The following is a 26,027-nucleotide window of genomic DNA, read 5'->3' as shown; positions in this document are numbered from 1 at the left end:
ACCATTTACAGACAATGAAACTGAGGCACAGTGAGTTTCCTAAGATCGTGAAGGTAGTAAGTGGTGGCGTATCCCACACCGAGTCCATAGTCTAGAGCTAGTGCTATGACGCCTCAACGCTAGTCGTTTTGACCCTGCTTAGCCTCCATGAAGAACACATGTTCTGTTTGACTCAGTTTGTTCGAAAGTTGCTGCAGAGCACTTGTTCCTCGGGAGGCTTGCCCGGGCCGGACCTGCGACTTGTAGGCCGGAGCGGTATTCCAGCTCGGGAAGACGTCCCGCAGGACGCTGATGCAGCCGGAATCGTTACGTGGTCCGGTCCAGGGCTCCGTAGGCTGGCAGACTTAAAACAAAATGCGGACGGGAGTTCGTATGTAGCATTGCCAAACTTGTATTTTGCCAGGTGAGGAAATAATTTTTAAAATGTAATACTACCATAATTTTATAAAAGATACTTTGACACTTGAAAAGGAAGAAGGATATAACAGTAAAGGATGGTTTGCTGCGAACCGCTGCGTGCTTTTGCGTCGTCCACAGCGTCATCCTTTATTTCTTGCTTCCTGCTCATGTGAAAACGCCCGTCACGGACCTCTACACTTGTGCCAGTTCCACTTAAGGAACCGCTGATTGCTCAGAGTTGCACAGTAATTCTGGCGGGGAAGCGCCAGGATTCTTGGTCTTCAGCCTGCTTTATTAAGTTCTAAAATGCATTACCCGGGATGATAGCCTTTCTATCTATGCTGTGGCCAAGAAAATGAGCTGTTCTCATTTGGGCCTTTTCAGCATTGTTACTGGTTACCTGCAGCTTTTGTAGCACTCCTGCTCTAGGCTTTTACAATTTCATTCTTTTTCTCAGCTAACTAGCTAAATACATGGCAAAACCTTTGAACAGGGAAGTCAAAAGACTAATTTCAAAACAGTGAAGCAATATCTCTTTTATATATAAAACCTTCCTAGATCTTGTTTAGATTGTGTCGAGGAGTGGAGTAGTTAAGAGAAGCAAGATTTCTATCCCCACTTAACAGATCGCCCTGAATGGCTCCATTCTTTGGACTCGTGTGGTCAGTGTGTTTAGCATAAGCAAGACAAGGTGGGAAATCCAGCTGGCCAGGCTCTGGCCTGGTGACTACAGAGCTGTGTCAGTGTAGGAAAGCCTCCCAATCCCCTTGCCCAGGCTTCCTTATATTGAAAAAGGAAAGAAAAGAGGAAATTAAGTAACATGATCCCTAAAAACCCTACATGTTTGTAAACTTATTATCATTTCTCTCAATTGATAAAAGTTTTCTGTATGATGCTTTTTCTGTCTGATTTTATGTCTCCTTGTATGGCATTTAAAAATTATATTACTATTGCCTGATGTATGTAGATTTGCTTTCCATCAAATTTAAAAAGTGTCTGATGGGCAGGTAGGTGTGATGTTTATGCTATTATATTTCCAAGTAATTTTCATATCCCTACAAGCACACAAGTGCATTTTTTAATATCCGTTGTTTAATTATAGTTGACACAATATTACATTAGTTTCAGGTGTACAACATAGTGATTAGACAGTTACATACCTTATGATGTGATGACCACAATAAGTTCAGTCACCCATCTGTCTCCACACATCGTCATTACAGTATTATTGGCTATATTCCCTATGCTGTATGTTATATCCCCATGACTAATTTTATAACTGGCAGTTTGACCTATTTAATCTCCTTCACCTTTTTCTCCCATTCCCTCCACCTTCATCCCATTTGGCAACCATCAGTTTCTTCTCTGTATCTATGAATTTGTTTTCTGTTTGTTTTGATTGTATTTATCCTGCTTTGTAGTTATGTGCTTCTCATCAGCCGATCCTAGTAGAAAGTAGAATCAAAGCTTGGGAGGGTTTGCTTGTATCTCCGTGTGTGGGCTACAGAATTTTTGCCCATTTATAAACTGGTGGAAAAAATAGTACTTCATAAAAATGATAGTTGGGCTGCTTTATTGGTCATCAGAATAATGGATTCATTCTACTCATGAGGTTGTAGCTCTAGAAACTATATACCTCTATGTAGTAGTGTAGTTCATATTAAACAGTTAAGATACAGATTCTAACAACAAATGTCAAATGATTACAGTATTACTAGGTATTTGTTCACATCTGGCCATGTAGAGAGTCTTGTATAGAGAGTCTTATAATCGTCTCTCCTGCCCCTTCATAATTAGGGCAAGCAGTGTGAGTTCTAACTGTATTATATAAGCTCAGAGATTCTTTTAAATTCTTACTTGCAGAAGCATCAATTTCAGTAATATCGTGCTTTAAACAATTTAAAATTAAGACAAAATTTTTTTCATGGATAAAAAAGTTTTTTTTCTTTCTGTCATTTGTTTTTGTACACTCATTTTGGGTTCTTTAATGCTTTTCAAAAGAAAAGATACATTTTGTTAAAAGTTACTGAATTTTTTAAGGGTGTTTCTTTTCTGCTCATTTCTATTATAATGGAAAATAAGTATACACTTAATAAAACAAGAAAGTTTTCAGTAATGCTTTCAATAGGACTGTTACTTTGTTTCTGAAATTTAATGACAAAGAATAAAGGACCTTAATGTATGACCCTATAGGTTATGTCTTTGTTTTAAAACTCTCTTGGCAATATCTAGCTCTGTCCCTATTTGCCAATCAGTTTCTTTCTCTGTTCCCTTAAGGAAAGAAATAAGAATGAATATTATTTCATGTACTCACCAGTTCTTTTGCTGGGTCAGCCTATATGCACAGGTAGGTCTTGAGGAAACTTTCAGAGTCTGCCTTTTTGATGAGGTAATTTTATTCTACAAGTCTAGTTTGTAGGTTCTCTTCTTGGACTGGGTTTACAGTTCACATTCCTCTGTTTATAATGTGGTGGGGGCTGGTTTCAGCTGAAGCTGATGTGATTGGTCACTTAGTCTGCAGGGGGGCCAATTAGCTCTGATCATGTGGAAAAGAATGCTGGTTTGTTAGGAGGTCTTTCTTTATCCAACACAAACCTTAACAACTCTGGAGAAAGCCTCCAGAACTGACTTGGAGAAGGGGTGCATTTTTTCCCTCTAATCTGGACCAGTCTTTAGTAAGTTTGCATAATCTTACTTAAGAGTTTATTTAAAAGTTCAAAGGGATAAAATTCCCTGCAAGATTTCCTTTTAGCCATCTTTCCTTATATAGCATGTTGAAGTGTGAGATTTTTCCTTTGCTAATCTTTTTTTCCCTCCATTTCTTTGGGGAAGATACCCTTGGGTAAGGACTTTTAGGTGGGATTTGATGAATTGATTTTTACCAGTTTTCTTTTCATATCCCTTCTCATCAGAATAACTATAATTAATTCTAGAATTAGTAATACAGGTAATTTAGTTACCTGAAATCGTTTTTTGGGGTGGACGGCAAGGAGGCAGACTTTTTTTTTTTTTTAAAGGCTATGTACAGAGACCTTGAATAAGAATAAATTGGTACCTTGTACTTACCTTTAAAAACACACCTGTGTGAAGGAACTGAAGGATTGTCTTAAGTCATGTTTTAGTGATGTTTAGGGATGCTTCCCTGAGAAGTATGATGATATGCAGTAAAATATAATGTTCAGAGTACAGAAAATTTAATGTCTAAGTAGTGTTTAGCTGGAAAACATCTGTGATCCAGCTTGCAGCAACCTTGAAATGAGCTGTAGGGTGGCTTTGTATAATGCCTTCTGAGTAGGACTTTTCTCCACCTCCATTAGCTGCCGATTTTAAAACTTTGATCAAACGTCACATGTAAGAGGATCTTAGAAACAAAGACTGCGATTATTCAAAGTAAAATCTTGGAAGGCCTGCTGGGAAAATTATTAATGTAGACCAATATTATGCTACTTAGAAAGTAAAATCCGCCTTTGTAGATTCCTTCTCGTCCCCCACAATTAAAAAATATATTAATTCCTTCTTTGTTTTATTAATGCCAAACATTTCAATACAAGTTCAAACACAGCGTTGGACACTTTGACCTTCAGAACTGGAGAAGGTGAAAGCATAAAGGAGGGACTTGTGATGTCATGCTTGTTCCCTGCCTGTCCTGGTAGGAATTATACTTTATATCAGTTGCCAGTTCACTGACTGGGGGTGGGATGGGGGAAGCCAGAGTAAATATGGTGTAACACTGCCTTTCAGAAAGCAGAAGTACTGGAGTGTAGCTGCCATGTGCCTTGAATACACAGTACCTTGAATAGGCACATGACAGCTACACTCCACTACTTCTGCCTTCTGAAAGGCAGAAGCAAGTTGTAGCAAGCAAGTACTTATAGCAAGGCAGTACTTCTGCCTTCTGAAAGGCAGAAGCAAGTTATAGCAAGCAAGATAGTGAAGGATTTTACCAAACTTAGAAGCCTCTTCCCATAATACACTCCGTTTCAGAATCTATTGAGGCAAAAATGATTTGGCAAAGTAATAAAGAAAGGTCTCCAGTGAGGAACTGTTCTGGCTTCTGGATTTCTCTAATTTGAAAGTCCACTGTGGTCTGCACACAGTGATTCCTAATTGCTAACTTTTAATTGCTGTCTGGACAATGTAGACCAGCTCTGGAGTGCACCCTCAGGAGCATAGTGCTCCCACTAGAGTAGCCTGAGCAGTTCAGTTCTGGTGAGGCTGCCAGATTAGCTGAGATGAAACTATGAAACTGGTAATTGGCCCAGATGATATGCCAACTTCATCCTAAAACACATGGGCCGTCCCATTGAAACAGAATTAGTGATTTCAGTTGGAGATGACTGTAAAACATCTCTTCTGTGAATGAACATAAATGCTAGATATCTGTCCATTGATTGATTGATTTTTTTACTCAAAGTTATAATGATTAAGCAAGGTGCCAAGACCAGATAGGTCATTCTTTATTAAATTCAATTCTCTGCCCCTAAAGGTGTTTGATTTTCTTTTCTGGCTGAAGTAATTCAGTTTATAGTCCATAACTGTACCACATGGTACTTGAAAACAACAAAACCTTTAGTTGGAGTGTCCTGCCTGTGTACATAGATAATCTCACTACTTCAAAACTTTAGCCTTGGTGTCCAGTGTTCTTTCTTACATAGGACGCTTGGCTTTCTTTAGAAAGTGCCCAGTCTCTTTCTGTTTCTGTATTCAAGCTCATGTACCGATCCTGCAGATTTCAGGCAGCGTCTGGGCGTACACCCGCAGAAGGCTGAGCATGAGGATCGTAGGGCTATGGGGCATATTCAGACCACATGAGGCACTTTTGCAAAGAGATCCTGATACGCTGCAGCCCCTCCAGTCTCTCTGAGCTTCCAGCCAGGGACCGCTGTGTTCTCAAGACCCACGTTAACCAGTGGGGCGGATTGTTGCCCCTCAGGGGTTAGGGAGGGAGAGAAGTTGCAAACTCGGGATCCAGAATTTAAATTACTCCATCCTAGCCACCATGAGTTCTGTTTACAAGTAATTTCGGGGGAGAAAAAAATAGTAGGTATCAGCACCTGGATGGGATTCCCTTTCATTGTTTTCTCTGGCATTAGAAAATATTTTTCGTGTTGATCAGAGAATATATATCTGAGCAGAGGAATACAAAGTTACTCGCTAGAAAAATTTGCACACAAACAAGCTTCAAAGTCTGTCCCATAATTCCACTTTTGCTTTTGGAGTTTGGCACTTGGAAGTTCCAAGTCTCACAGCTGTAGATTTTGTTGGCCGGGTGCCTCCGTGCTCCATCTGAAGTTTTCCATAAACACCATCTTTGGCTGAGTGTCAAACATGCTCGCAGGTGCCCTTTAACTGCACTTTCTCCTTAGGAAGTCCACTCGATTAGACCAGACTAAAGCCAATACTGCATTTAATTTAATTTTATTTTTAGAAGAATCTTATTCATACTTAATACATTAAGGCAGAAACAAGCATTTACTGCCATTGGGGACAACATTCAGATACACAGTACCTTGCATTTTAGCACCTTTCCTACACTTTGAGTTACTGTGATGCAAGAAAAAACATGCATTATACAGATAATATAGTGTGCTCATAAAGTGGTCATATTATATTGAATAGAAAAAAATACGTTTTAAATTTGTGTTTCTTTAGCTTTTGGAGGTCATAGACACCTTTAAGACTGACAAAAACCTTAGACCCTTTTCCCTGAAAAAAGACGAAAGCATGGCAGCGCAGTAGGTGCTTCTGGTTCAAGGATTCATAGATCCTGCACTCATTTATTGACCATTGACTATAGATAAGGAATATTTGACTCAGGCATTAATTTGTAAATTATTCAATTACATTTACTTTTAAATCATCTTGTTGACAAATCAGTCTGTTAAGATTTGAAAAAGAAGTCAGTGAAAATATTTGGTCACTCAGCTTTGTCCCAATGCTGATATTATAGAAGGAAGAAGACTTTGATTTTCAGGGCCCAAGAAGGCCATGCGGGTGTCCCGCGCTCATTTTAGCGCTGGTCTCTATGGAATCCTAGAATTTTTAGACATGGAAGGAACTTTATATATTTAATCTAAGTTGCCCATGAATGACTTTAATATTTATCCTTAATTTAAAATTATATCATTAATGTGCAGATATTTTAAAAAGCAAATTATACAGATTAAGAGCTCTTTGACACTCCCACTCCCCCACCCAAATTTACATAAATATAAGTCAACTGCAATTATTTAGGTTATAAAGGATTTATTTGAATATTTTAGAGCAATTTTTGCATATAGTGCAATTTTTAGTTACGTTAGTAGTAATTGGAAATGTGTATTTTATTTGATGTTTGAACTTATTTTTTCCCCCTCAAAATAATTTCTAGAGTAAAATTTTTATATTGAATGAGTTGGTCTTAATATTTTTTTCACTGGCATATCATTTTTGCTGGAAGATTTAGCAAGTTAGTTCCATCTTCCCCCTTTTAGAGACGTCGGCAGTCTCCGTCCCCAGCTTGTTCCCGTATGGTATGTCTGTTGCCCTTTTAGAGCTTCTTAGATTTAAATCTCTGATCTTCCTCTTCCTACTTTAGTTTTTCTAGAATTTCTAGCTGCTTCTGTTGGGTTTAATTTGCAAGTAAGCCCTGAATTAGGAGATTGAACAACCTATGTTCTATTTCTGATGTGGTCACTACTCAGCCGTGTGACCTTGGGATACCTGTACTAGGTATCCCTTTCCTCGGAGGAGCAGTAGAGATGATGATAATCGACCTAACTCTTGTGTTTATTATGAGATTCATATGAGATATATCAGTGTGTTTTGTCAGTTGTAATGTATCAAGTCATTTATTTGCCTGTGTGTCCTCAGAACGTGGACCTAGAAGGTAGGTGCTGTTTCTGAATCTCATCTTTGTTTTCAGTTCTATGTCTTCAATTGTGTTTGTCCATAGAGGAGGTCCTCGTGTTAATGTTTACTAGCGGTTTGAGTAAAACAAACAAGCAAAGTGGTAAAGTAGTACTATTTCTCTGGGGAAATACTTGGTAGTACTTACTAAAGTTGAATATACCTTGTGACCCAGCAATTTCACTTCTAAGTAAATGCCAACAGAATGCGAACATATGGATCATCATGTTATATATCCAAGAATGTTCATAGCAGCATGATTCATAATAGCGCACGCGCGCGCGCGCACTCTCTCTCTCTCTCTCTTCCCCCTCTCCCCGCCTCCATCCCTCCCTCCCTTCCTAATTCCCCTCCCTCAACCATTTCAAATTAGGAATTGAATCTTCTTTAGTCAAGGTATATAGATCAGAACTGGAGCCAGAATTTAAAATCAGATCTGGCTACTCCAAGATCTTCTTTCTCTGGTACTGTGCTTTTCTTTATCTTTAAAATTTCTGTCTTAAATCCTTTTTGGAACAGGGAATGGCAAAAGTAGTCTTTCAGAATTTATGAGGTGCATGTTTTCTAACAGATTGGGAATTGCAAGATAGTTTTCAATAAGTAGATTTTTTTTCTTCCTGAAGTTTCCTTCTTTTTACCCTATTCTGTCATTATATTTTTCTTTTTCCTAGGTATTAATATGAAAAGTGTATGTAGGACTTGACAATTACAAAGGTAAAGAAGCTGTTAGTTCAGGGGAACAAATAGTTCTCCTACAAGGAAATAAAGTCACTAGACAACATGATTCATATTTGAGCCGTTAGTATACCACCATTTTATAAGTAAAAGTTTTAAAAGGATACAGCACTTAATGTTGATAATGTAAAATGGTGTGGTGGTTTGACCCCTTTTTTGAGGGGGGAAAGGTATGTCATGTATGAAGTCTGTCATTTGACCTAGTGATTTCAATTTCACTCTTTGAAGTTTTTTTCAGAAGAAATAGTTCAAAAAAGCAAAAAACATACAGATATTTCTACCTCATTATCTATAGTCCTCAAAAAAATAGTTATAAAGCAAATGTTCAGTGGGGAAAAATCTGATAGATTATGCTACAGCAGGAAGGAATATACCTGGAATGTATCCACTTACTAGGAAAATGTTTAATCACAGAGAAAAGAAGTATTTGCTATCATAGATGAAAAGTAGATTACAAAATGGTAGATATACTGATTGCAATGACATAAAAATGTAAAGTTATGTAAAAGCTAACTACAGATAGAGTTCTATTTCTAGATTGATTACTAGTATTTTTATTTTTAATACTTTTTTTTTAGAAAAAATTTTAATGACTAATTTTTGATGAGTTAAGCAATTTGCCATCATTGCTGTTTTGCTTCCTTTGGTACATTTATTACATTTTCAAAGGCATATGTAAAAGTAGATGAAAATGAGTGGTTGGTTGACCTGCTCATCCGTCACGTGACTATCACTGTGTTCCCGACTCGCTGCTTGGACCTGGCGCACACTACTGCGATTAAGGGACTCCTGGATCGAAAGCCATTTCTCATCACTTAATCAGTTTACACACATTAGGAATTTCTTTGTTTTAAATTTGTTCCTCTTTTGTAAATGTACTTACATTTTTCATCAAGTCATGTAATAGATGTGGTGCTTTGTGAAATGAATTGTCCCATTTTAATTCTGAGCAGAGAGCCTGCAAGGTCTTCTAGACCGTCTAACCTGAAGGCAGAGATATAGAATATGTCTATACTTGAATCTGTATCTTGGCACTTAGTGTGTAATAAATATTTGTTGAATGAGTCAGAGATTAACTTTTGAATCCTATCTATGCCATTTAAAAAAATAGCAGTGTGTGAATTTGGACAATTCTTCTGGGTTATTTTTGTGAACCTCAGTATTCTCAGCTATGAAATGGGAAAAATAATTTCTAATACTGAGGCTTGTTATGAAGATTAAAATAGCTTAAATGAGTGTTTTTATTTATTAAGTCAGTTAAATGAGTGGCTGCATAACAAGTTACCCTGATACTTAGTGGCTGAAAACAGCAGACACTTATTATCTTAGTTTCTGTGGGCTAGGAAGGGGCACCTCAGGTAGGTGCTGCCCAGCGAGGTGGTTCTGGCCTGGGCCTCTCATGAGGCTTCAGTCACGGTGTCAGCCGGGACTGCGGTCATCCCGAGGCTCAGTCTACTTCCAGGCTCACTTGTGTGGCTCTTGGCAAGCCTCAGTTCTTTGCCATGTGGCAGCCGGAATCTCTGAGAGAGGGATCTAAGATGGAAGCCAAAGTTGTTTTTAACTTAATAATGAGAGTGACATCTCATCACTTCTGTTCTATTATTCTGTTTGTTAGGAACAAGTCAGTCCAGCCCATACCTCTGGTGAGGACTTCCACAAAGGCCAGAAGGCAGGGATCATCGGGAGCTGTGTGGGAGGCCGTCTGCCATAATAAAAAAAGCAGACAGTGTTTTGCCTGGCAAATAATTGCACCCCCAACCCTTTTTCTAGGATAGCTTGTTCTTTAAAATAATCTTAACCCTTTAAGAATAATATCTGATAACAACGTAACAGCCATTCGGGCAAACAGGGTGTGGAATCTTAATGAGAAATGGGCTATAAGAGGATGACCAAAAAAATAACATTTCCTCATTTTTAGATGCCACGGTATAGTCTTTTCCCCACTTTTAGTATGGTTTAATGAAAAGAATTGAGGTTGTCATTGAGAGACTATAACTTTCATTGTTATAAACTGAGGACATCACTGTATGTTCTGGATTTTCAACTACTTTAATGTGAGATTTTATATAATCTTATGAATCATAAGCACATGTGAGATGGTGACTAAAGAATTTGCACAATTTTGAATGATCTTGTCCTTTGAAAGAACCAGTTTAGTTTACTTTGCACACCAGGCTGTCTTCTACCTTTAATAGAACTCCCGAGTTGCATCAGGTCAGACACGCCTTAGTTTTGAATTCTGTTCAGAAGCAATTTGTTGTATGCCTATAGTACTAGGTGCCTAGATTAATGAAAAATTATAGCTCGCAGTCTCTACTTTTAAGTTTATGATCTGTTTTGGAATAAAAGAAAGGTTGAAATTTACAGAGATCCTGTTTGGGCAGAGTCACCAGCAGAACTGATTAAGTTACATCATATAATTTAAAATATTGTATAACTTTTTAAGAAAGTACGTGCTGATAAGGAAGGATTGCCAAGATCCACTGTTAAGTGAAAATAGCAAGAGTACGGAACAACACATATAGCATTCTGAGGGTGGTGTTATGGAGTGGGAATGAGGGCTCTCTATATACATGATAAGTATATGTCATGTATAAGCCACAAACAGTTTTGGGAAGGCTTTATGAGAATTGTGGTGGTTACTTCTGGAGGATTGGACTGGGAGTCGTCTTGTGTATGGGGAAGGTTGATTCACTTTTCATTGCATGCTTTTTTTTTTTTTAGTGCGTATATTATTTTTGTTGAAAAAATAATTGCCCAGTCGGTGAACATTCGGCTTTAAGAAATGAGTCTACTAATATATGCATAGACCCATACTTACTTTATTTACACCACCTGAATATTGAAATGGACACAGTTGCAGAAAAGCTTGATTTGAGCATTCAAGTTTATTTTCAAAATCGTTACTGGCCAATGCTCATGTTTCTATTTCTTTACAGGGAGACCAAATTTTGAGGAAGGTGGGCCAGCGTCAGTGGGGAGAAAGCATGAATTTATACGATCAGAGAGTGAAAATTGGCGTATTTTTAGAGAGGAACAAAATGGAGAAGATGAAGATGGAGGTTGGCGACTAGCTGGATCAAGAAGGGATGGAGAGAGATGGCGGCCTCATAGTCCTGGTAAGAATTCTGTTGAGGATTTGGTGGAAATTTTTGGTAATAATTGGAAAAGATAAACTGTTTTCTTTTTTAAAAAAGTGGAGTCATTATTTTTGTCATCAAATTCAGTCTTGTTACTACAAAAAAAATTCAACATAAAAATTTCCCACATCTATTCAGCTGATTAAAATGACTTCTTTTTCTGGGGCAAATAGTGTGGTTTAATGGGAAGCACCTGCCCTTAACTGCACAACTGAGAGAAGGTTTTATTTGGTTTTGTCTAACTCTAAATCTTTGAGTCTTTTTTCCAGCATGCTTTAAAACTTATAAATGTATAATTATTCACTCACTTAGGGACATGTGCTCCCCCTAAAAATTATTTTCCCCTGCATAAGAAAGGATTTATTCTTTCAGGTTTTTTTTTGTCTTGGAAATGTGATTTACGCTTATTTGAGAAATAAACTTAAACCCAGGTCAAAAACATAATCACAAGTTCGTTCTTTTGTCCCTCTAACTTTAGATAAAGGAGAGAGAATAGTAGCGATTAGTGGTTTTGTAAGTTCTTCTGTTTGACTCTGAAGAATGCTTCAAACTGTTCTTCCCTGACATTAGATATGCTGGTAATTGAAGACACTGGTGCTTTGTGTCAAAGTTCATCTCCTGCCAAAGTGCTGATTCTATGCCTCATGGTAATCAGATGCCACTGTAGTTTGCATCGTGGGGTCATGCAGAACTGAAGTGTAAGACTGTACATGTCTTTCGAATTTCACATGCGCAATGTAATATTTTATCTATCGGTCGTATGCCAAGGGAGCTTACCTTTAATAGAGGAAATTATAATAATGTAAACTGTTTTCATTTACTTTTAAAAATCAAGTTATTAGCAAAACCACTAGCCTTGGCTCTGAGTAAACATGACAGGCATTCGGAGTGCTTAATGGCATTGTGGGTAGGTAGAAACTTAGTGACGTCAGTCCTTGGATAAAGTTATAATGCTTTTGCCCCAACTCCTATGACTGTCATTAGTGGGCATTGTTTACATCACAGTTATCTAGGCAGTTCTCCAAAATCCGTGCCCTGGGCAACCAGATGTTATCATTTCCTTTAAGGCATCCTGGCATCTTGTGCTGAGCTTGCCTGTCAGCAGAGGGTTTGTAGACTGTGTTCCCAACAAGCGTTCAGTGCGAATGGACGGGGTCTGGGCTAAGAGGGAAGAAAAATTCCAGCTGATCAAAAACAAACAAGGTGAATGTTTTGGAAGATGAACAGTGTTTCTGAGCCGAAACGTCTGATGTTGATTCTATTAAAGGGAGTTGAACAAAGTAAAACTTTAGTATTCCGCTGTCCCACCGAACATCCTCGACCAACAACTCAGATTTCGGATATATGTTGTCTTTTTCTTATTTTTCTAAATCCTTCTTCATAATATTTGACATTCATATCAGTTTTGTCATCAATCTGACAATTTCCCCCAAATTTTTATCAATATAATTTTAAAAGATAGTTTGGGGAAATATAAAGATATATGGGGCTGAAAAAACACTGTAAATATGCATTTTAAAAAATGAATACTGTCTACTCTTTCAACCCAGCATATTAAAAATGGAGTCTGATTATATCAGTTATGTTACTCAGCATTAGATTTTAGTTAATCTTTGATTAGAATTTGATTGAAATTTTAAACATAATGATTTTGACTTATTTTATCTTGTGAAAATAGTATCAAACTAGTTCTCATGTAAGGTCTATAAAGCAGGGGTCAGGCTTAATAAGCTATAGATGTGCCTTATCTGCTGCATTTACTTTCATGAATAAATTTTTATTTGCTGTTGGTAAGACAACAAAATTGTGGGCTCTGTTTTTATTAAAGTAGAGCCCACAGCTGGATATGCATGGAGATGGGAGCATTAAGGACAGCTAGTATCCACTCTGGGAGCTGAACTTAGGACACTCAGTAAGAGGGAAACATGAGCCCGATGCCTAGAAGGCTAGATTCTATCATGGCGCGTACTTACGGGTGGCTTAGAAATGAGAGTAGTAGAATGAGTTCTCTGGAATTCAGCATTTGATTACGAATACTTATTTTGAATATTGACTCGAGGTTTACATTTAAGGACTCTGGGTATAGAATTCCTTAGTTTTCACAGAAGGTAGTAAATAGTGTTTTGGTTTTGTAAGTAAAGGGTAGGGAATGGGAGATTGATGTTTCCCTACTTTTTTGGTGAGTGGATTATAAAATATTACCTGTTTTGGGCATTTTAACATTTTGCCCTTTGGTTTTCAGTTTGATTCTTAGATTGCTGGTTTTAGCAAATCGAACCTCAGTAGTAATGTTTCACTTTGGCCTAATTTCTTTGTATCTCCCACAGAGAAAGCAGTCAAGGAGAGAAAATTGTAATAGGTTAAAACCTGCCTCTCTTTGTAAGACTCTCTCAGACTCAGGTTTGTCATATTTTAACAAGTTTTCCTTTCATTTTTAGAAAAAAAGATTTTAACCTAGGATCTTTTATTCTTAGGCAGTCTTTCTGTTGGGTAGTGGATGTAATAAATGGTATGCTAGGGTGGATTTAGGAATGTCCCTGGGGGCGTTATACGGAAATAAAAACTCCCTACGGAGAGTTGAGAGCCGAGAGAACAGGAAGGGCCCGGAAAGAAGCGTTGAGGGTGTTGTTATTGTGGAAAAAGCAGTAGAGGATGCAGAACTGGACTCTGGTTCTGCTTTGCCATTTGCAAGTTACTTCTGCTGTCAAAATTTTTGTTTTTTAAACTATATAATTAGGATAAAATCTGTGACATTCGTCAGTGCTATAATTCCATGGCTTTTTGTTGGGAATCAGAATTACAAATAGGATGTTGGCACTAGTAAGTAGGCATGATGATTTCAATATTATGAATTGACGTAGGAAGCTGGTCTTATCCTTAAAGAACGATATTTTCATGAGAGGGAAGAACATGCTTAAAGATGTGCCAGAGGGCAGGGAGGGACTTCAGTATGGAACCAGCCGGCGCTGTGTAAGCGGGCTGCGAGGGGCCGCCTGCGTGAGTGGCTCATCAGCGTTCAGTCAGATACCAAAAGCTTATTAAAAGTATATACTTCGAATAAAGTGTTCTTTAAAGTGATTCGTTTCAGATGTATCTTCAAAAGCTTTAAGAGTATCTTGCGGCTTGGTTCTTAATGAAGTTAACTAGTGTCACGTAGTGGTGCGATTCATATGCTGAGCTCTGAACTTCATGTAGTCTGCCTGATTTTCTCTTTAGTAGGTTGATCCATTTGAATTTGCTTCCAGTTGTAGTTTTCTCCTTTACTTCCAGTCCATGATTTTCTTCTTCCAGTACTGTCGTAAAACTTCTCTATGGTTTGTGTCCTCCTCCTCCCAGATGGCCCTCGTTCTGCAGGCTGGCGGGAACACATGGAACGACGGCGAAGGTTCGAGTTCGATTTTCGAGACCGGGATGATGAGCGGGGTTACCGCAGGGTGCGCTCTGGCAGTGGGAGCATAGACGATGACAGGGACAGCTTGCCCGAGTGGTGCCTAGAGGACGCGGAAGAAGAAATGGGCACATTCGACTCATCGGGAGCATTCCTCTCTCTAAAGGTAAGACGTTTGTTTTGAGTGTCATGACAGCCACTGACCTTCTACCAAATCCAAATATGCTGTTAACCTTTGGCTTTATTTTTTGCTACAGAAAGTACAGAAAGAGCCTATTCCCGAAGAGCAGGAGATGGACTTCCGGCCTGTAGAGGAAGGGGAGGAGTGCTCGGACTCTGAGGGTAGCCATAACGAAGAAGCCAAAGAACCCGATAAGACACATAAGAAAGAGGCAGAGAAGACAGATAGAATAGGAGTTGGTGAGGTGCAATTTTGTCTTCTCCTTTTTTTTTTATATCAAAGTTTCCTAAATCGTTAATTTAAGATTGCTTCATGTTACAGAAGCTAGTGAGGACACACCTCAAACCTTAACGTCATCTGCTAGACCAGGTACTCCTTCAGGTCATCAGCCTCAGGAAGCACCACCGTTTGAGAGGAAAGAGGAACCCAAAACTGAGCAAACGGAAAAAGCTGAAGAAGAAAGTCGGACAGAAAATAGTCTGTCAACCAAAGTGCCCAGCCGAGGGGACGGTACGTGTTTGTGGGAGTTGACAGCTCGATAGGATTCCACTGGGACCAGTGATCACTGACTGATCAGACAGGCTTCTCTCTGTGCCTTCTGGAACGACATCTCGTGGTGAATTATTAGAATAGATTGTTTTACTGGTAAACCTAGTCAAACACTGCTTCCCATTCAAACACGTGTGCCCATTCCAGAATTCACCAAAACAAGTTGGAGGAAGTGAGGATGGAGCGCAAGGATCTCCTTTCCCAGGGAGTCGTGACACAGCCACCCTGCATCAGTCCAGCAGCTGGGTGTGTGATCCTCTGCAGTGGTTCGAGTCCCGTGTTAGGCAGGCACCTTCCTTTCATGTAAAGGCCGTGTGTGTCCGAGGTGACACACCAAAACGCCATTGTTCCAAAAGAGGCCAAAAAGACCATGGATGGATCTGTGGAAGTCCCATCACCTTTCCTGTAGAATAAGCTTAAAGTATATTTCCTCCAACATTGCCATGTTGATTTTGAATTCTCGTGTACCTTAGAAGGCATTATTAATGTTCATGTCCATGTTTCTTCTCGTACATATTAAAAAATGACTCTAATGCCTGGTGTCGAAGGGTTAGGTGATTGATTCACCATAAAAATTCACACCCTCTAACGTGGCCGAGGAGACCTGGCGTGATCTGGCATCTGCCTCCTCCGTGTAGTTTTGGTGCCAGGCTCTTATGCTCCTTCGTACTCTCTTCACCAGCCGCAGAGCCTAACTGTGCCCGTTCCTCCCTTTGTGCCTTACACGTGCTGTTCTCTGTGACCGAAACTCTCCCACCCCATGTTCCCTGGCTGGGTTAGTTATCTCGTTTCTTAAACTAACATAGCAATACAGTATTATAAAGACCTGTTTACCTTTTTGCTTGGATACAAGGATTTCATTTTAGTTTTTTATGTCTAGAACAAAGCTGAATGAATGAATTCAGCAAGTATTTGAATCTCTATATGTGAGGCGCACTGTGGGACTTGGGTACTTTGAGACCTGTTTTATTTGTGGTAGTCATTTTTCAGTTACGATGTGCCCCAAATTATTTGTGGTTCATTGTCTTGAATATACATGCCTGGGTCCTCACTCTAGGAGATTTTAGGATGGGGTCAAAAAAACGTGTTTTTTTAAAAAAAACCCAAAACGTGTATTTTGAGGAAGCTTCATAGATGTGCATTAAAGATGGAAACTCCAGATTTAGAGAAGAATAAAGCATATGCGCATCAGTAATCTAGGGCAAAAAAGGAACTATGCATTCACAGTTGGCAGACTCCTGGAATGCTTCGGGAAGCAAGTGTCTGAGTTTGTCCTGGAATACTGTGTAGAATTTGGAGGTAGGCATAGCTGGATGAAATGGGAAAAGGCTTTCCAGTAGTAGGTATCAGTGGAAGCTAACGTGAAGAAGTGGGACTGATCCCGGTACGGGCAGGAATCATCTCCTGTTCTGAGTTAGGTGAAATATGAGGCATGAAAGGAGAATGGGGGGAAACGTGGTTGGAACGTAGATTTGACGTGTGAGGTAGGTTGTCGTGATGACAGATGGGCTGCAGTGTGACCTTGCTGGGCTCCTGAGCCGTCATCATGTGGGGAGGCAGTGCACCAGTAAAGAGAGGTAATGGCAGATGAGATTTCAGTAGAAATTGGCAGGACATCGTCACTGATTGTATATCAGGGCAAAGAAGGAGGAACGAGTCAAAGATGGGTGAGGTGCCTCGGAGGATTATGGTGCCGTCAGTAGAGCGAGAGTGGAGGTTGAGGAGCACATTTGGGAGAGGAGAGAATAGATTCAGTTTAGAACATTGGTTCTGGGGTGTTGATGAGAAACGAGGTGAACAGGGGCTCTAGCCAGGCAGGGAGAGTTTAGGGCCAGAGAGAGTGAAAAATTTGAAGTACATACTGGTTGGGAGTGAAAAGAAAAGTGGACTGAAAACAGAACGCTGGGTGATTCCAGATTTCAGAGGATTGGTAAAGAGGAGCCCAGGAGAAATCTTCAGAGGCAAGTAAAGAGGAGAGCGCAGGAAAACGGAGGACGGAGAGCGCTTCCGGCTTGGAACGGGGCAGGGCAGATGCTAGTAAGATTTGGATGAGGAGGGTGAGGAAAACAGTGGATTTGGGGACTTGAGGTCACTGCTTATCTTTGGGAGAGAAGCTTTACTGGAGGGGTGGAGGTGGAGGTGACAGTGTTGCAGGCGTGGGCGTTGGGGAAGTGGAGACAGTTTGTATAGATTGTCTCTTTAAAAAGTTTGGCAAAGGAAGACAAGACTGAGAGGAATAGGAATTTGGAGAAGCTGTCTGCAATAGAACAAACAGTTTCAAAGGGGGAAACTGCAATTGTATCTAATTACTTCCAGCCCCCTTTCCTTCTCAAGAGCCTGCTACTGAGTTTAGAAATAGGAACCAACACAGAACCTCTTTTGCAGTTTTTATTCTTGAGAACTTCCTGCATTGTACAGGTAGACTCAAGTGTTTTTCGTTATTGTACAAAATATAATGTATTGAATTACATTATGACTTAAAATAGGTACTTATTTGAGGTAATTGCAGATATTTTTAATACAGGTTTTAGTGATGAGATATGCCATCTTTGAGAAGATTCGCAGTGCTTCATTAACTGTCTTCACTATTTGGAGACATGATGTGTATAAAGGAGTTAGACTGACTCAGTTCTCAAGAAGTAGACCTATAACTGTTGGGTAGATGCTCCAGTGACTCAGGTAGTCTTATGGTTACCTTTTACGCCTTACATTCTGTCATTCTGTGGAGGTACTTCTGTCATCCTAGGGAGCAGTACTACATTTCTCCGTAGGAAGTGGCAGCAGTCAGTATTCATGACACAGTGTAGTACGCACTTCCTTTGACCCCATTTAGCAGGCGGCCCAACTGCATACTGTACTTCTGTTTTTGAAGAGTCTCTATTGTAAAGGGTTTTCGTCTGTCTGCATTTTTTTCCCCTCTAGAAATGGTGCCTGACGTCCAGCAGCCCCTGTCACAGATCCCTTCAGACACAGCCTCTCCTCTCCTCATACTTCCCCCACCTGTCCCCAGTTCTGGTCCTGCCCTCCGGCCGGTTGGAACTCCAGTCGTGGGCGCTCCTGGTATGGGCGGTGTCTCCGCGGAGCCGGATGAGGAAGAGGGCCTCAAACATTTGGAGCAGGTAAAAGTCACGTTAATTCTTTTGTTCTCTCACACTGTCGTAAAAATTGAAAGCAGTTAAATGAGTATTCAAAAATGGAACTTCTGTGCACTAGGTTTTATGTCCTGGAAAAATTGTTTGTATATCTAGTATTTATTTGTATGAGTAATTGTCTTTCCAGTCATTTCATGCTTATAAGTTTCTGCTATGTAGTAGTCATTATGTCAGGTTATTTTTGCTCTTCTGAGGTTGCCCTTAGCTGTTTGCTTTTCTTTTTTCTTTTTGGAGGTTAATGGAATGCCAGAAATGGCGAATGGAAGCAGCTGTGTATGGGCACTGAGTCGTCTGTATATTTTGCCTAAAGTGTTACAGGGAAAATAGTTAAACTCTCAGGATGTTAATTAACATCTTATTCATGTCTCTGTAGATTTCCCTAGATTGTATATAATGTTGTGTATGTGCAAAGTAAGTGATAGCTTGCTTTCTACAGAAGAAATTCTTTCCTTCCGGGCGGGGCGGTTGGTGGCAGGAACTGCTGAAGCGAGGGACAAGGGACGACGGACAACGTCTTAGTCAAAGTTGTAAAAGATTTTATTTGTAATTCTATGAATTGAGCCATTCGTTCTATTAACACCCATTATTTGCAGGTTTATTTTATACAAATTAGGGTTGACCGGTGGCTTCTAAGTTTAAAAACTACTCGTATTAATGTGTTCATTAGAAGCCCGGGCTTTGGTCCATACCAGTTTGTGTTTTAATCTCAGTTCGGTTTGTTTCGTGGTTTGGAGACCCTGTGTGAGACGTGGCCTCTCTGAGCTTCGCTTTCCCCTTTGTCAGATGGAGATAGTACCTATTTCATGGCATTGTTGGAAGAATTAAATTGTTGCCTGCCGTGTTCTTGCATAATGCTGTTAACAGATCAAGTAGTCCAAAAAAGGCAGGCACTTTTTTTTAAAGTGTTAATTTAAGATCATTTGTTTCACAATCCATTTGTTATTTTTCTTTTAGCAAGCTGAGAAGATGGTGGCTTATCTCCAAGACAGTGCACTCGATGATGAGAGACTGGCATCAAAACCGCAAGAGCACAGAGCCAAGGGAGTCTCCATTCCGTTGGTGCATGAAGCAATGCAGAAGTGGTATTATAAAGATCCTCAGGGAGAAATTCAAGGTAGGTCGTTCCGTTCTACTTTAAGTACAGAAGTGTCTGCCATTATCTCCAGATTCTGTAAGATGGTTATTTGATGTTAATTTGCATAATAGAAGAAGCAGTTGATGCTGCAGGCTTTCTTTATATACATAGACGGCGTTTTTATAGTCTCCCCCCATAGTACTTGATGATGTCAGTGTTGGGGGCGGGGAGAGTCTAATGAAAACAATTTGAATACAGGGCAGATTGTGATTGCTTAAGACCCCCTCAGTTCTGGCGTCCCAGCTGTAACCAGGCAAGTGAATTAATTACTTACCTGCTCTGCACTTTAGTCTCCTTACCATGAAAAGGTGATGGCAGCAATTTTGGAAGACCTTGCTTTAATGTTTCCCTAAAGTGGAGTTGATATCGTAAATGATAAAGAACTGTTAAAACTCTGAGGAGAGATAGTACCATATTATAAACTAATTACTTAAAAGATTTATATGGTATATAAGTTAAATTAGAATGGAGAGAGAATGCTATAAAGGACATTTGATTCTTCATTTCTGCTTTTGAAGTCTTTGGTCATGACCTGAACACAGTCACCGGACTGTGTTAGTGTCAGTTTCGTGACAGTGTTTTACCAAGTGCACCCTGTGACCTCTCTCCTATGTGGTAACTCCCTACTTAGTCCCATTACCCTGCCTCGTCTTCAGAGCGTCTTTTGTTAACCCGGCACTGTGTATGTTTGTTTATGATCTGTAGAATGGAAGGTACTTGAGAGCAGGGCTGTGTGCTTTAATTAAATTTACTTTGTGATAATTGATTGTTGCTTCACATGCAGCTATAAGAAATAATACAGAGATTCTATGTCCCTTCCCCCACCGATGACCTCTTGCAGAACTGCAGGACAGTATCACAACCAGGATGTTGACTTAGGTACAGTCAGGATCCAGAACATTTCCATCTCAACGGGGGTGGGGGGAAGTGTTGGTTCACTGATGGTGCCCTTTTAGAGCCACACCCTTGGCCCCTTCCCATCCACACCTCCTCCCCCTGCTGGACTCCCGGCAACCACTAACCTAGTCTCCGTGTCCGTATTTTGTCATTTCAGGACTGGTTACATAAATAGAATCATAGAGTATGTAACCTTTTGGGGTTGGCTTTTTTCACAGCGTAATTCTCTGCAGATTCATCCAGGAGGTTGTTGCATATGTCAGTAGTTTGTCCATGGTGTGGATGTATCATAGTTTAACCTTTTACCCATGAAGAGCAGATGAGTTGTTCCAGATTTTGGCTATTATAATAAAGCTATTAAATATTCATGGATAGGTTTTTATATGAACATAAGTCTTCATTCCTCTGAGATGAATGTTCCAGAGTGCAATTGCTGGGTTGCATGGTGATTACATGTTTAGGTTTTTAAAGAAATGGTGAAATGAAACTGGTTTCCAGAGGGGCTGTGCCATGTTGTATTCCCACCAGCAATCCGTGAGTGATGCTGTCTTCTACATCCTTGGCAGTTTTTGGTGACGTTGCTATTTTTAATTTTAGCCATTCTGATAAGTACTGTATGGTGATGACTGATTCAGTTTTTAATTTGCATTTCCCTAGTGACTAAAGGTGTTGGACATCTTTTATGTGCCTATCGGCTGTTGACCCTCTTCAGTGAAATGTCTCTTCATGTTTTTTGCCCGTGTTCTAATTGGATTGTTTGCTTTTTGTACTTTTGAGTTTTGAGAGTTCTTTATATAGTCTAGATGCTAGTTCTTTGTTAGATGTATAATTTGAAAATATTTTCTCCTGCTCTGTATCTTTTTATGCTCTTAACAAAGCACAGGGCAAAAGGTTTAAATTTTAATGAAGCCCAGTTGATCAACTTTTTTTCTATTATGGATTGTGCTTTTGGTATTAAGTCTTAAGAACTCTCTGCCTAGCTTCAGAGCTCAAAGATTTTTTTCCTATGTTTTCTCCTTCCCAAATTTACAGTTTCGTGTTTTGTATTTAAGTCTGTGATCCATTTTTGCTTAGTTTTTGTATAAGGCATAGGACTTAGGTGAATTGAAGGTTTACTTTTGCCTGTGGATGTCCAGTTGCTCTGGGACCTTTTGTTGAAAGGCTGTTTTTCCTTCCTCGAATTGCTGTTGCACCTTTGTCAAAATTCAATGGAGTGTATTTGTGTTGGTCAGTTTCTGGGTTCATTTGTCCCTGTGCACTGATCGTTGTGTCCCTCCACTAACACCACAGTCTTGATTGCTGTAGCTATAGAAGTCTTGAAATTGGGTTGACTGATTCCTCCCAGTTTGTTTTTCTTCTCAAAATAGTTTTTAGCTTTTCTATTCTAGTCCCTTTGCCTTTCCATAGAAATTTTAGAATAATATTGCCTATATTTACTAAAAATCTTGCTGAGATTTTAACAGGAATTGTATTAAACCTCCGTCTTTACCACGTTGAGCCTTCCAGTCTATGGGCGTGGTGTGCCTCTCAGTTTGTTTGTTTATTTTTTTTCCTTCCTTCCTTCCTTCCCTCCCTCCCTCCCTCCCTCCTTCCCTCCTTCCCTCCTTCCTTCCTCTCTCCCTCCCAACCCCCTCCCTCCCTTTTTGTTTAGACATTTGATTTCTTTCATCAACTCCGTGTAGTTTCAGCATAGACTCTCTACATGTTTTACTAGATTTACACCTAAGTATTTGTTTTTGAGCAACTGTAAATTTATTATATTTCAATATCTATGTGTTCACTATTAGATCAAATTAAATTTTGGATATTTACTCTGTGACCTTGCTGAGCTAATTTATTAGTTCTAGTAGTTAATTTTTATTGTTAACTTCCATAGGATTTTCTACGTAGACATTATTTGTTATCTGCAAATAAGGGCAGTTTTATTTTTGTTGCCTTATTGTGTATTCATTCCAACATTATGTTGAATAAGAGGGGTAAGAGCAGACATACTTGTCTTGTTTTTCCTGTGTTCCTGTCTTGGGAACATATTCATTCTTCAATAACTAAGTGGAATGTTAGTTGCTGGATTGTCATAGATGCTGTTTATCAAATTGAAGTACCCTGTTTTTTGAGAGTTTTCAACATAATTGGGTATTGAATTTTGTCAGATGCTTTTTCTACATCTGTTGATATGATCATATGATTTTTCTTTTTAGACAGTTAATATGGTAGATTACATGGATTGGTTTTTGAATTTTGAACCAGCTTTGCATCCTTGGAATAAATTCCATTTGGTCATGACGTATACTCCTTTTATGTATTGCTGCATCCTATTGGGTAATAATCATTCATGGTTTTTCGATCTGTGTTCATAGGGATGTTGTTTTGTAGTGGTTGTTTTTTCTTTGTTTTTGTTTTTTTTTTTAGCTCTCATTTTGTGGTTTTGGTAGCAGGGAAATAACAGCTTCATAAAGGGAACTGGGAATTATTTTTTCCCCTTCTATTTTCTGGGAAAGATTGTTTAGAATTGGTGTTAATTCTTTAAACGTTTGGTAGAATTCTCCAGGGAAACCATCTGGAGAGTTCTTTTATGGGAATTTAAAAATCACAAATTCAATTTCCTTAGTAGTTATAGAGATATTTAAATTATCTGTTTAATATGGGAGAATTACAGTAGTCTGTGTTTTTTGACAAATTGGTTCTTTTCATCTAAGATGTCAGGTTTTGTGTGTGTGTAGAGTATTCCCTTATTTATTCCCTTATCTTTTTGATAGTAGTATTATCTTTTTGACGCCTGCAAGTTCTGTAGTGCTAGCCTGTCTTCTGTTTCATTCCTGATACTGGTAATTTGATTCGTTCCCTTTTTCTCTTTGTCAGTCTTGGTAAAGATTTGTGTATTTTACTGATCTTTTCAAAGAATCAGCTTTGTTTCATTGATTTTTTTTTTCACCATTTTTCTTTTCAATTTTATTGATTTTTGCTCTTTATTACTTATTTCTTTCCACATCTTAGAGTTTGTTTTGTACTTTTTTTAAGCTTTTGAAGTGGCAGCCTGTACTATTGATTTAAGGCTTTTCCTCTTTTCTGATGTAAGCATTTAATACTATAAATTTGTCTCTCAGCACTTCTTTAACTGCATACCACGATATTTAATATACATATTTTCACTCAGTTCAGTGTTTGTTTGTTTGTTTGTTTGTTTTAATTTCCCTTGAGACTGCCCCTTTTACCCATGGTTTATTTAGAAGTGTGTTGTTTAGTTTCCAAGTGTTTGGAGATTTTCCTGTTATCTTTCTGTGTATGATTTCTGGTTTGATTCTCTTGTAGTTGAAGAACAACATATATAATTTCAGTTTTTAAAAACTTATCGAGATTTATTTATGTCTCAACATATGGTCTATTTTGCTATGTGTTCTGTGGGTACTTGAATGTGTATTTTGCTATCTTTGGAGTATTCTGTAAATGTCAGTTCTGTTAATGTCTTGTTGGTTGATGATGATGAGTTTTCTAATCTTACCGATTTTTTTGTCTAGTTCTATCAGTCGTGGAGAGAGGGCTGTTGAAGCCTTTAACTGTAATTGTGAATTTTTCTGTTTATCTTTCAGCTACCAGATTTTGCTTCACTTATTTTGTAGCGTTTTTTTGGTGCTTATACTTTTACAATTGATGTGTCTCCTTGGTGTTAACCCGTTATTATTATGTAATGTTCCTGTCTCTATAATTTTCTTTGCTCTGAAGTCTACTATATTAAATACTAACATATAGCCACTCCAGTTTTCTTTTGGTTAATGTTTGCATGATACATCTTTTTGTATCCTTTTACCTTCAACCTGCCTAAATTGTTATATTTGAAATACTTCCTTGTAGACAGCATATAATTGGATCCTGTTTTTAGTTGTGTATATTGGGTCATGTTTCTTGTTGCTGATTCTTCGGCTCCAAATCTGGGATATGTGAGGTAAAATGCAAACCCAGGGAATTCACCAGCATGTGGTTCCTCAAACACCAAGGCCCCTGGTCAGTCTGCTTCCTTCTCTCCACCTTTCAGTGTCCTCTTTTATTTGTTTTATATATAACGTTCAGGGTTTTTAGTTGTATTTAGCAGGAGGAGCAGGAAAAGCACATCTGCTCCATCTTCCCTGAGGTAGAGGATCTAGGACTTGGTTTTGTTTTGTGCTGTGTTCTCACTGCCTGGACTCATAGTTGGTGTTCAGTAGATGTTTGCTGAGTGAATGAATGAATGATTACTGAGCAGATTGTATTCGTTAATTTTTTTGTATAAAATATTTGATTATTTCTTATTGTAAAACATCTAGAGAATGTTAGTTTTTGTTTCCCTTATCAAGGCCAGATTTAGTCTTACCCAGGTAAATAAATTATAATTAGTCTTAATATAATTGATTATTGTTTATATTTTGCCTAACTTTCAATAATCTCTGGCAGAAAATGAAAATCAGAGGAGAGCATATTCAGCCCTGCATGTTTATATTCTACATGCCTAAGTGATACAAAGCCTAACAGATAACTAACTCTTTTCAGTTTTATTTATATACTTCCTGACAAATGAATTGTAAATATTGAGTGAGATGGAGATAATTATGCTTTTTAAAATAATTAAAGCACTGCTGAGAATTTGGGACTTAAAGACGTATTTAAAATTGTTTCTGTTTTAAAATTGTTTCTGTTTTATTAGTTTAGAATCCTGTTCTCTACTTTTGGAGATGAATTAAATTATCTTAAAAATTATTTGACAGGTGCCACCTGAAACAGGTTGTTACCTCTGGATGAGGATCAGACCCAGAAAATATTTTTTTCCTCTTTAGTCTGAAAGGATTCTCATTGCCCTTCTGTTTTAATTGGTGTTATTATAGGTCCCTTCAATAATCAGGAGATGGCAGAATGGTTTCAGGCGGGCTATTTTACTATGTCTTTATTGGTGAAAAGAGCATGTGATGAAAGCTTCCAGCCTCTTGGTGATATCATGAAAATGTGGGGAAGGGTTCCCTTCTCTCCCGGTCCAGCTCCCCCTCCTCATATGGTAAGTACCTTACAGTTCACCCAGAACACACAGTAAACACAGAAGCATCTGCTTCTCTTCGTAAACACAACCCAGATGTTACGTCTAATGAGGAAGAAACTGGTTTTTCTAAAGTAATTAAAATGGCAATGGGAAGTCTGAGCCTGCCTACCTGGCTCTGATGATCTTTTCAAAACTCGAAGACCTGTGCTCGCGCGCGCTCTCTCTCTCTCTCTCTCCCCCCACCCCTATTTCTCTCTCTCCCCCTGCCCCTCAAAAGAAAATAAAACCCTTCTGTAGCACTCCAGCAGGTGCAGAATGAAGAACCACATCTTACCCTGGCCCACCTACCACGTCCTGCATGTCTGGCTCCTCACCTTTCTAAGTTCGTTTCAGGACCTATACCGTAACCTGCTGTTCCTCAGCACATTTGACTGCTCAGAGTTCCTTGTTGCCTCTGGTTAGAATGCACATGCTACCAGTATAAAAGGCCAGTGCTTTGGAAGAGTTTGAAGACTTGTTCTTTTTTTAATATTAGCTACTGGTATTTTAACTAAAAAATGG

At 38.9% G+C, this 26,027-nt stretch overlaps 1 protein-coding gene across 6 annotated transcripts in view; it reads left to right on the top strand.

The window, feature by feature from the left end:
• Positions 1-26,027, top strand: part of GIGYF2 (GRB10 interacting GYF protein 2) — a 109,399-nt gene that overhangs the window by 53,416 nt on the left and 29,956 nt on the right. For all 6 annotated transcript variants that reach the window (XM_025043205.1, XM_025043206.1, XM_025043204.1 and 3 more), the window contains 7 exons: positions 10,962-11,141; positions 14,499-14,716; positions 14,808-14,970; positions 15,053-15,241; positions 18,203-18,399; positions 19,387-19,546; positions 25,318-25,484. In XM_025043205.1, coding sequence (XP_024898973.1) covers positions 10,962-11,141; positions 14,499-14,716; positions 14,808-14,970; positions 15,053-15,241; positions 18,203-18,399; positions 19,387-19,546; positions 25,318-25,484 — 1,274 coding nt within the window. The remainder of the gene's footprint in view (positions 1-10,961; positions 11,142-14,498; positions 14,717-14,807; positions 14,971-15,052; positions 15,242-18,202; positions 18,400-19,386; positions 19,547-25,317; positions 25,485-26,027) is intronic.

This window comes from Pteropus alecto, unplaced genomic scaffold (assembly GCF_000325575.1).
Source record: "Pteropus alecto unplaced genomic scaffold, ASM32557v1 scaffold110, whole genome shotgun sequence".
Lineage (NCBI taxonomy): Eukaryota > Metazoa > Chordata > Mammalia > Chiroptera > Pteropodidae > Pteropus > Pteropus alecto.
Note: the sequence above shows the minus strand (reverse complement) of the source record. Positions and strands in the feature narration are given on the sequence as shown.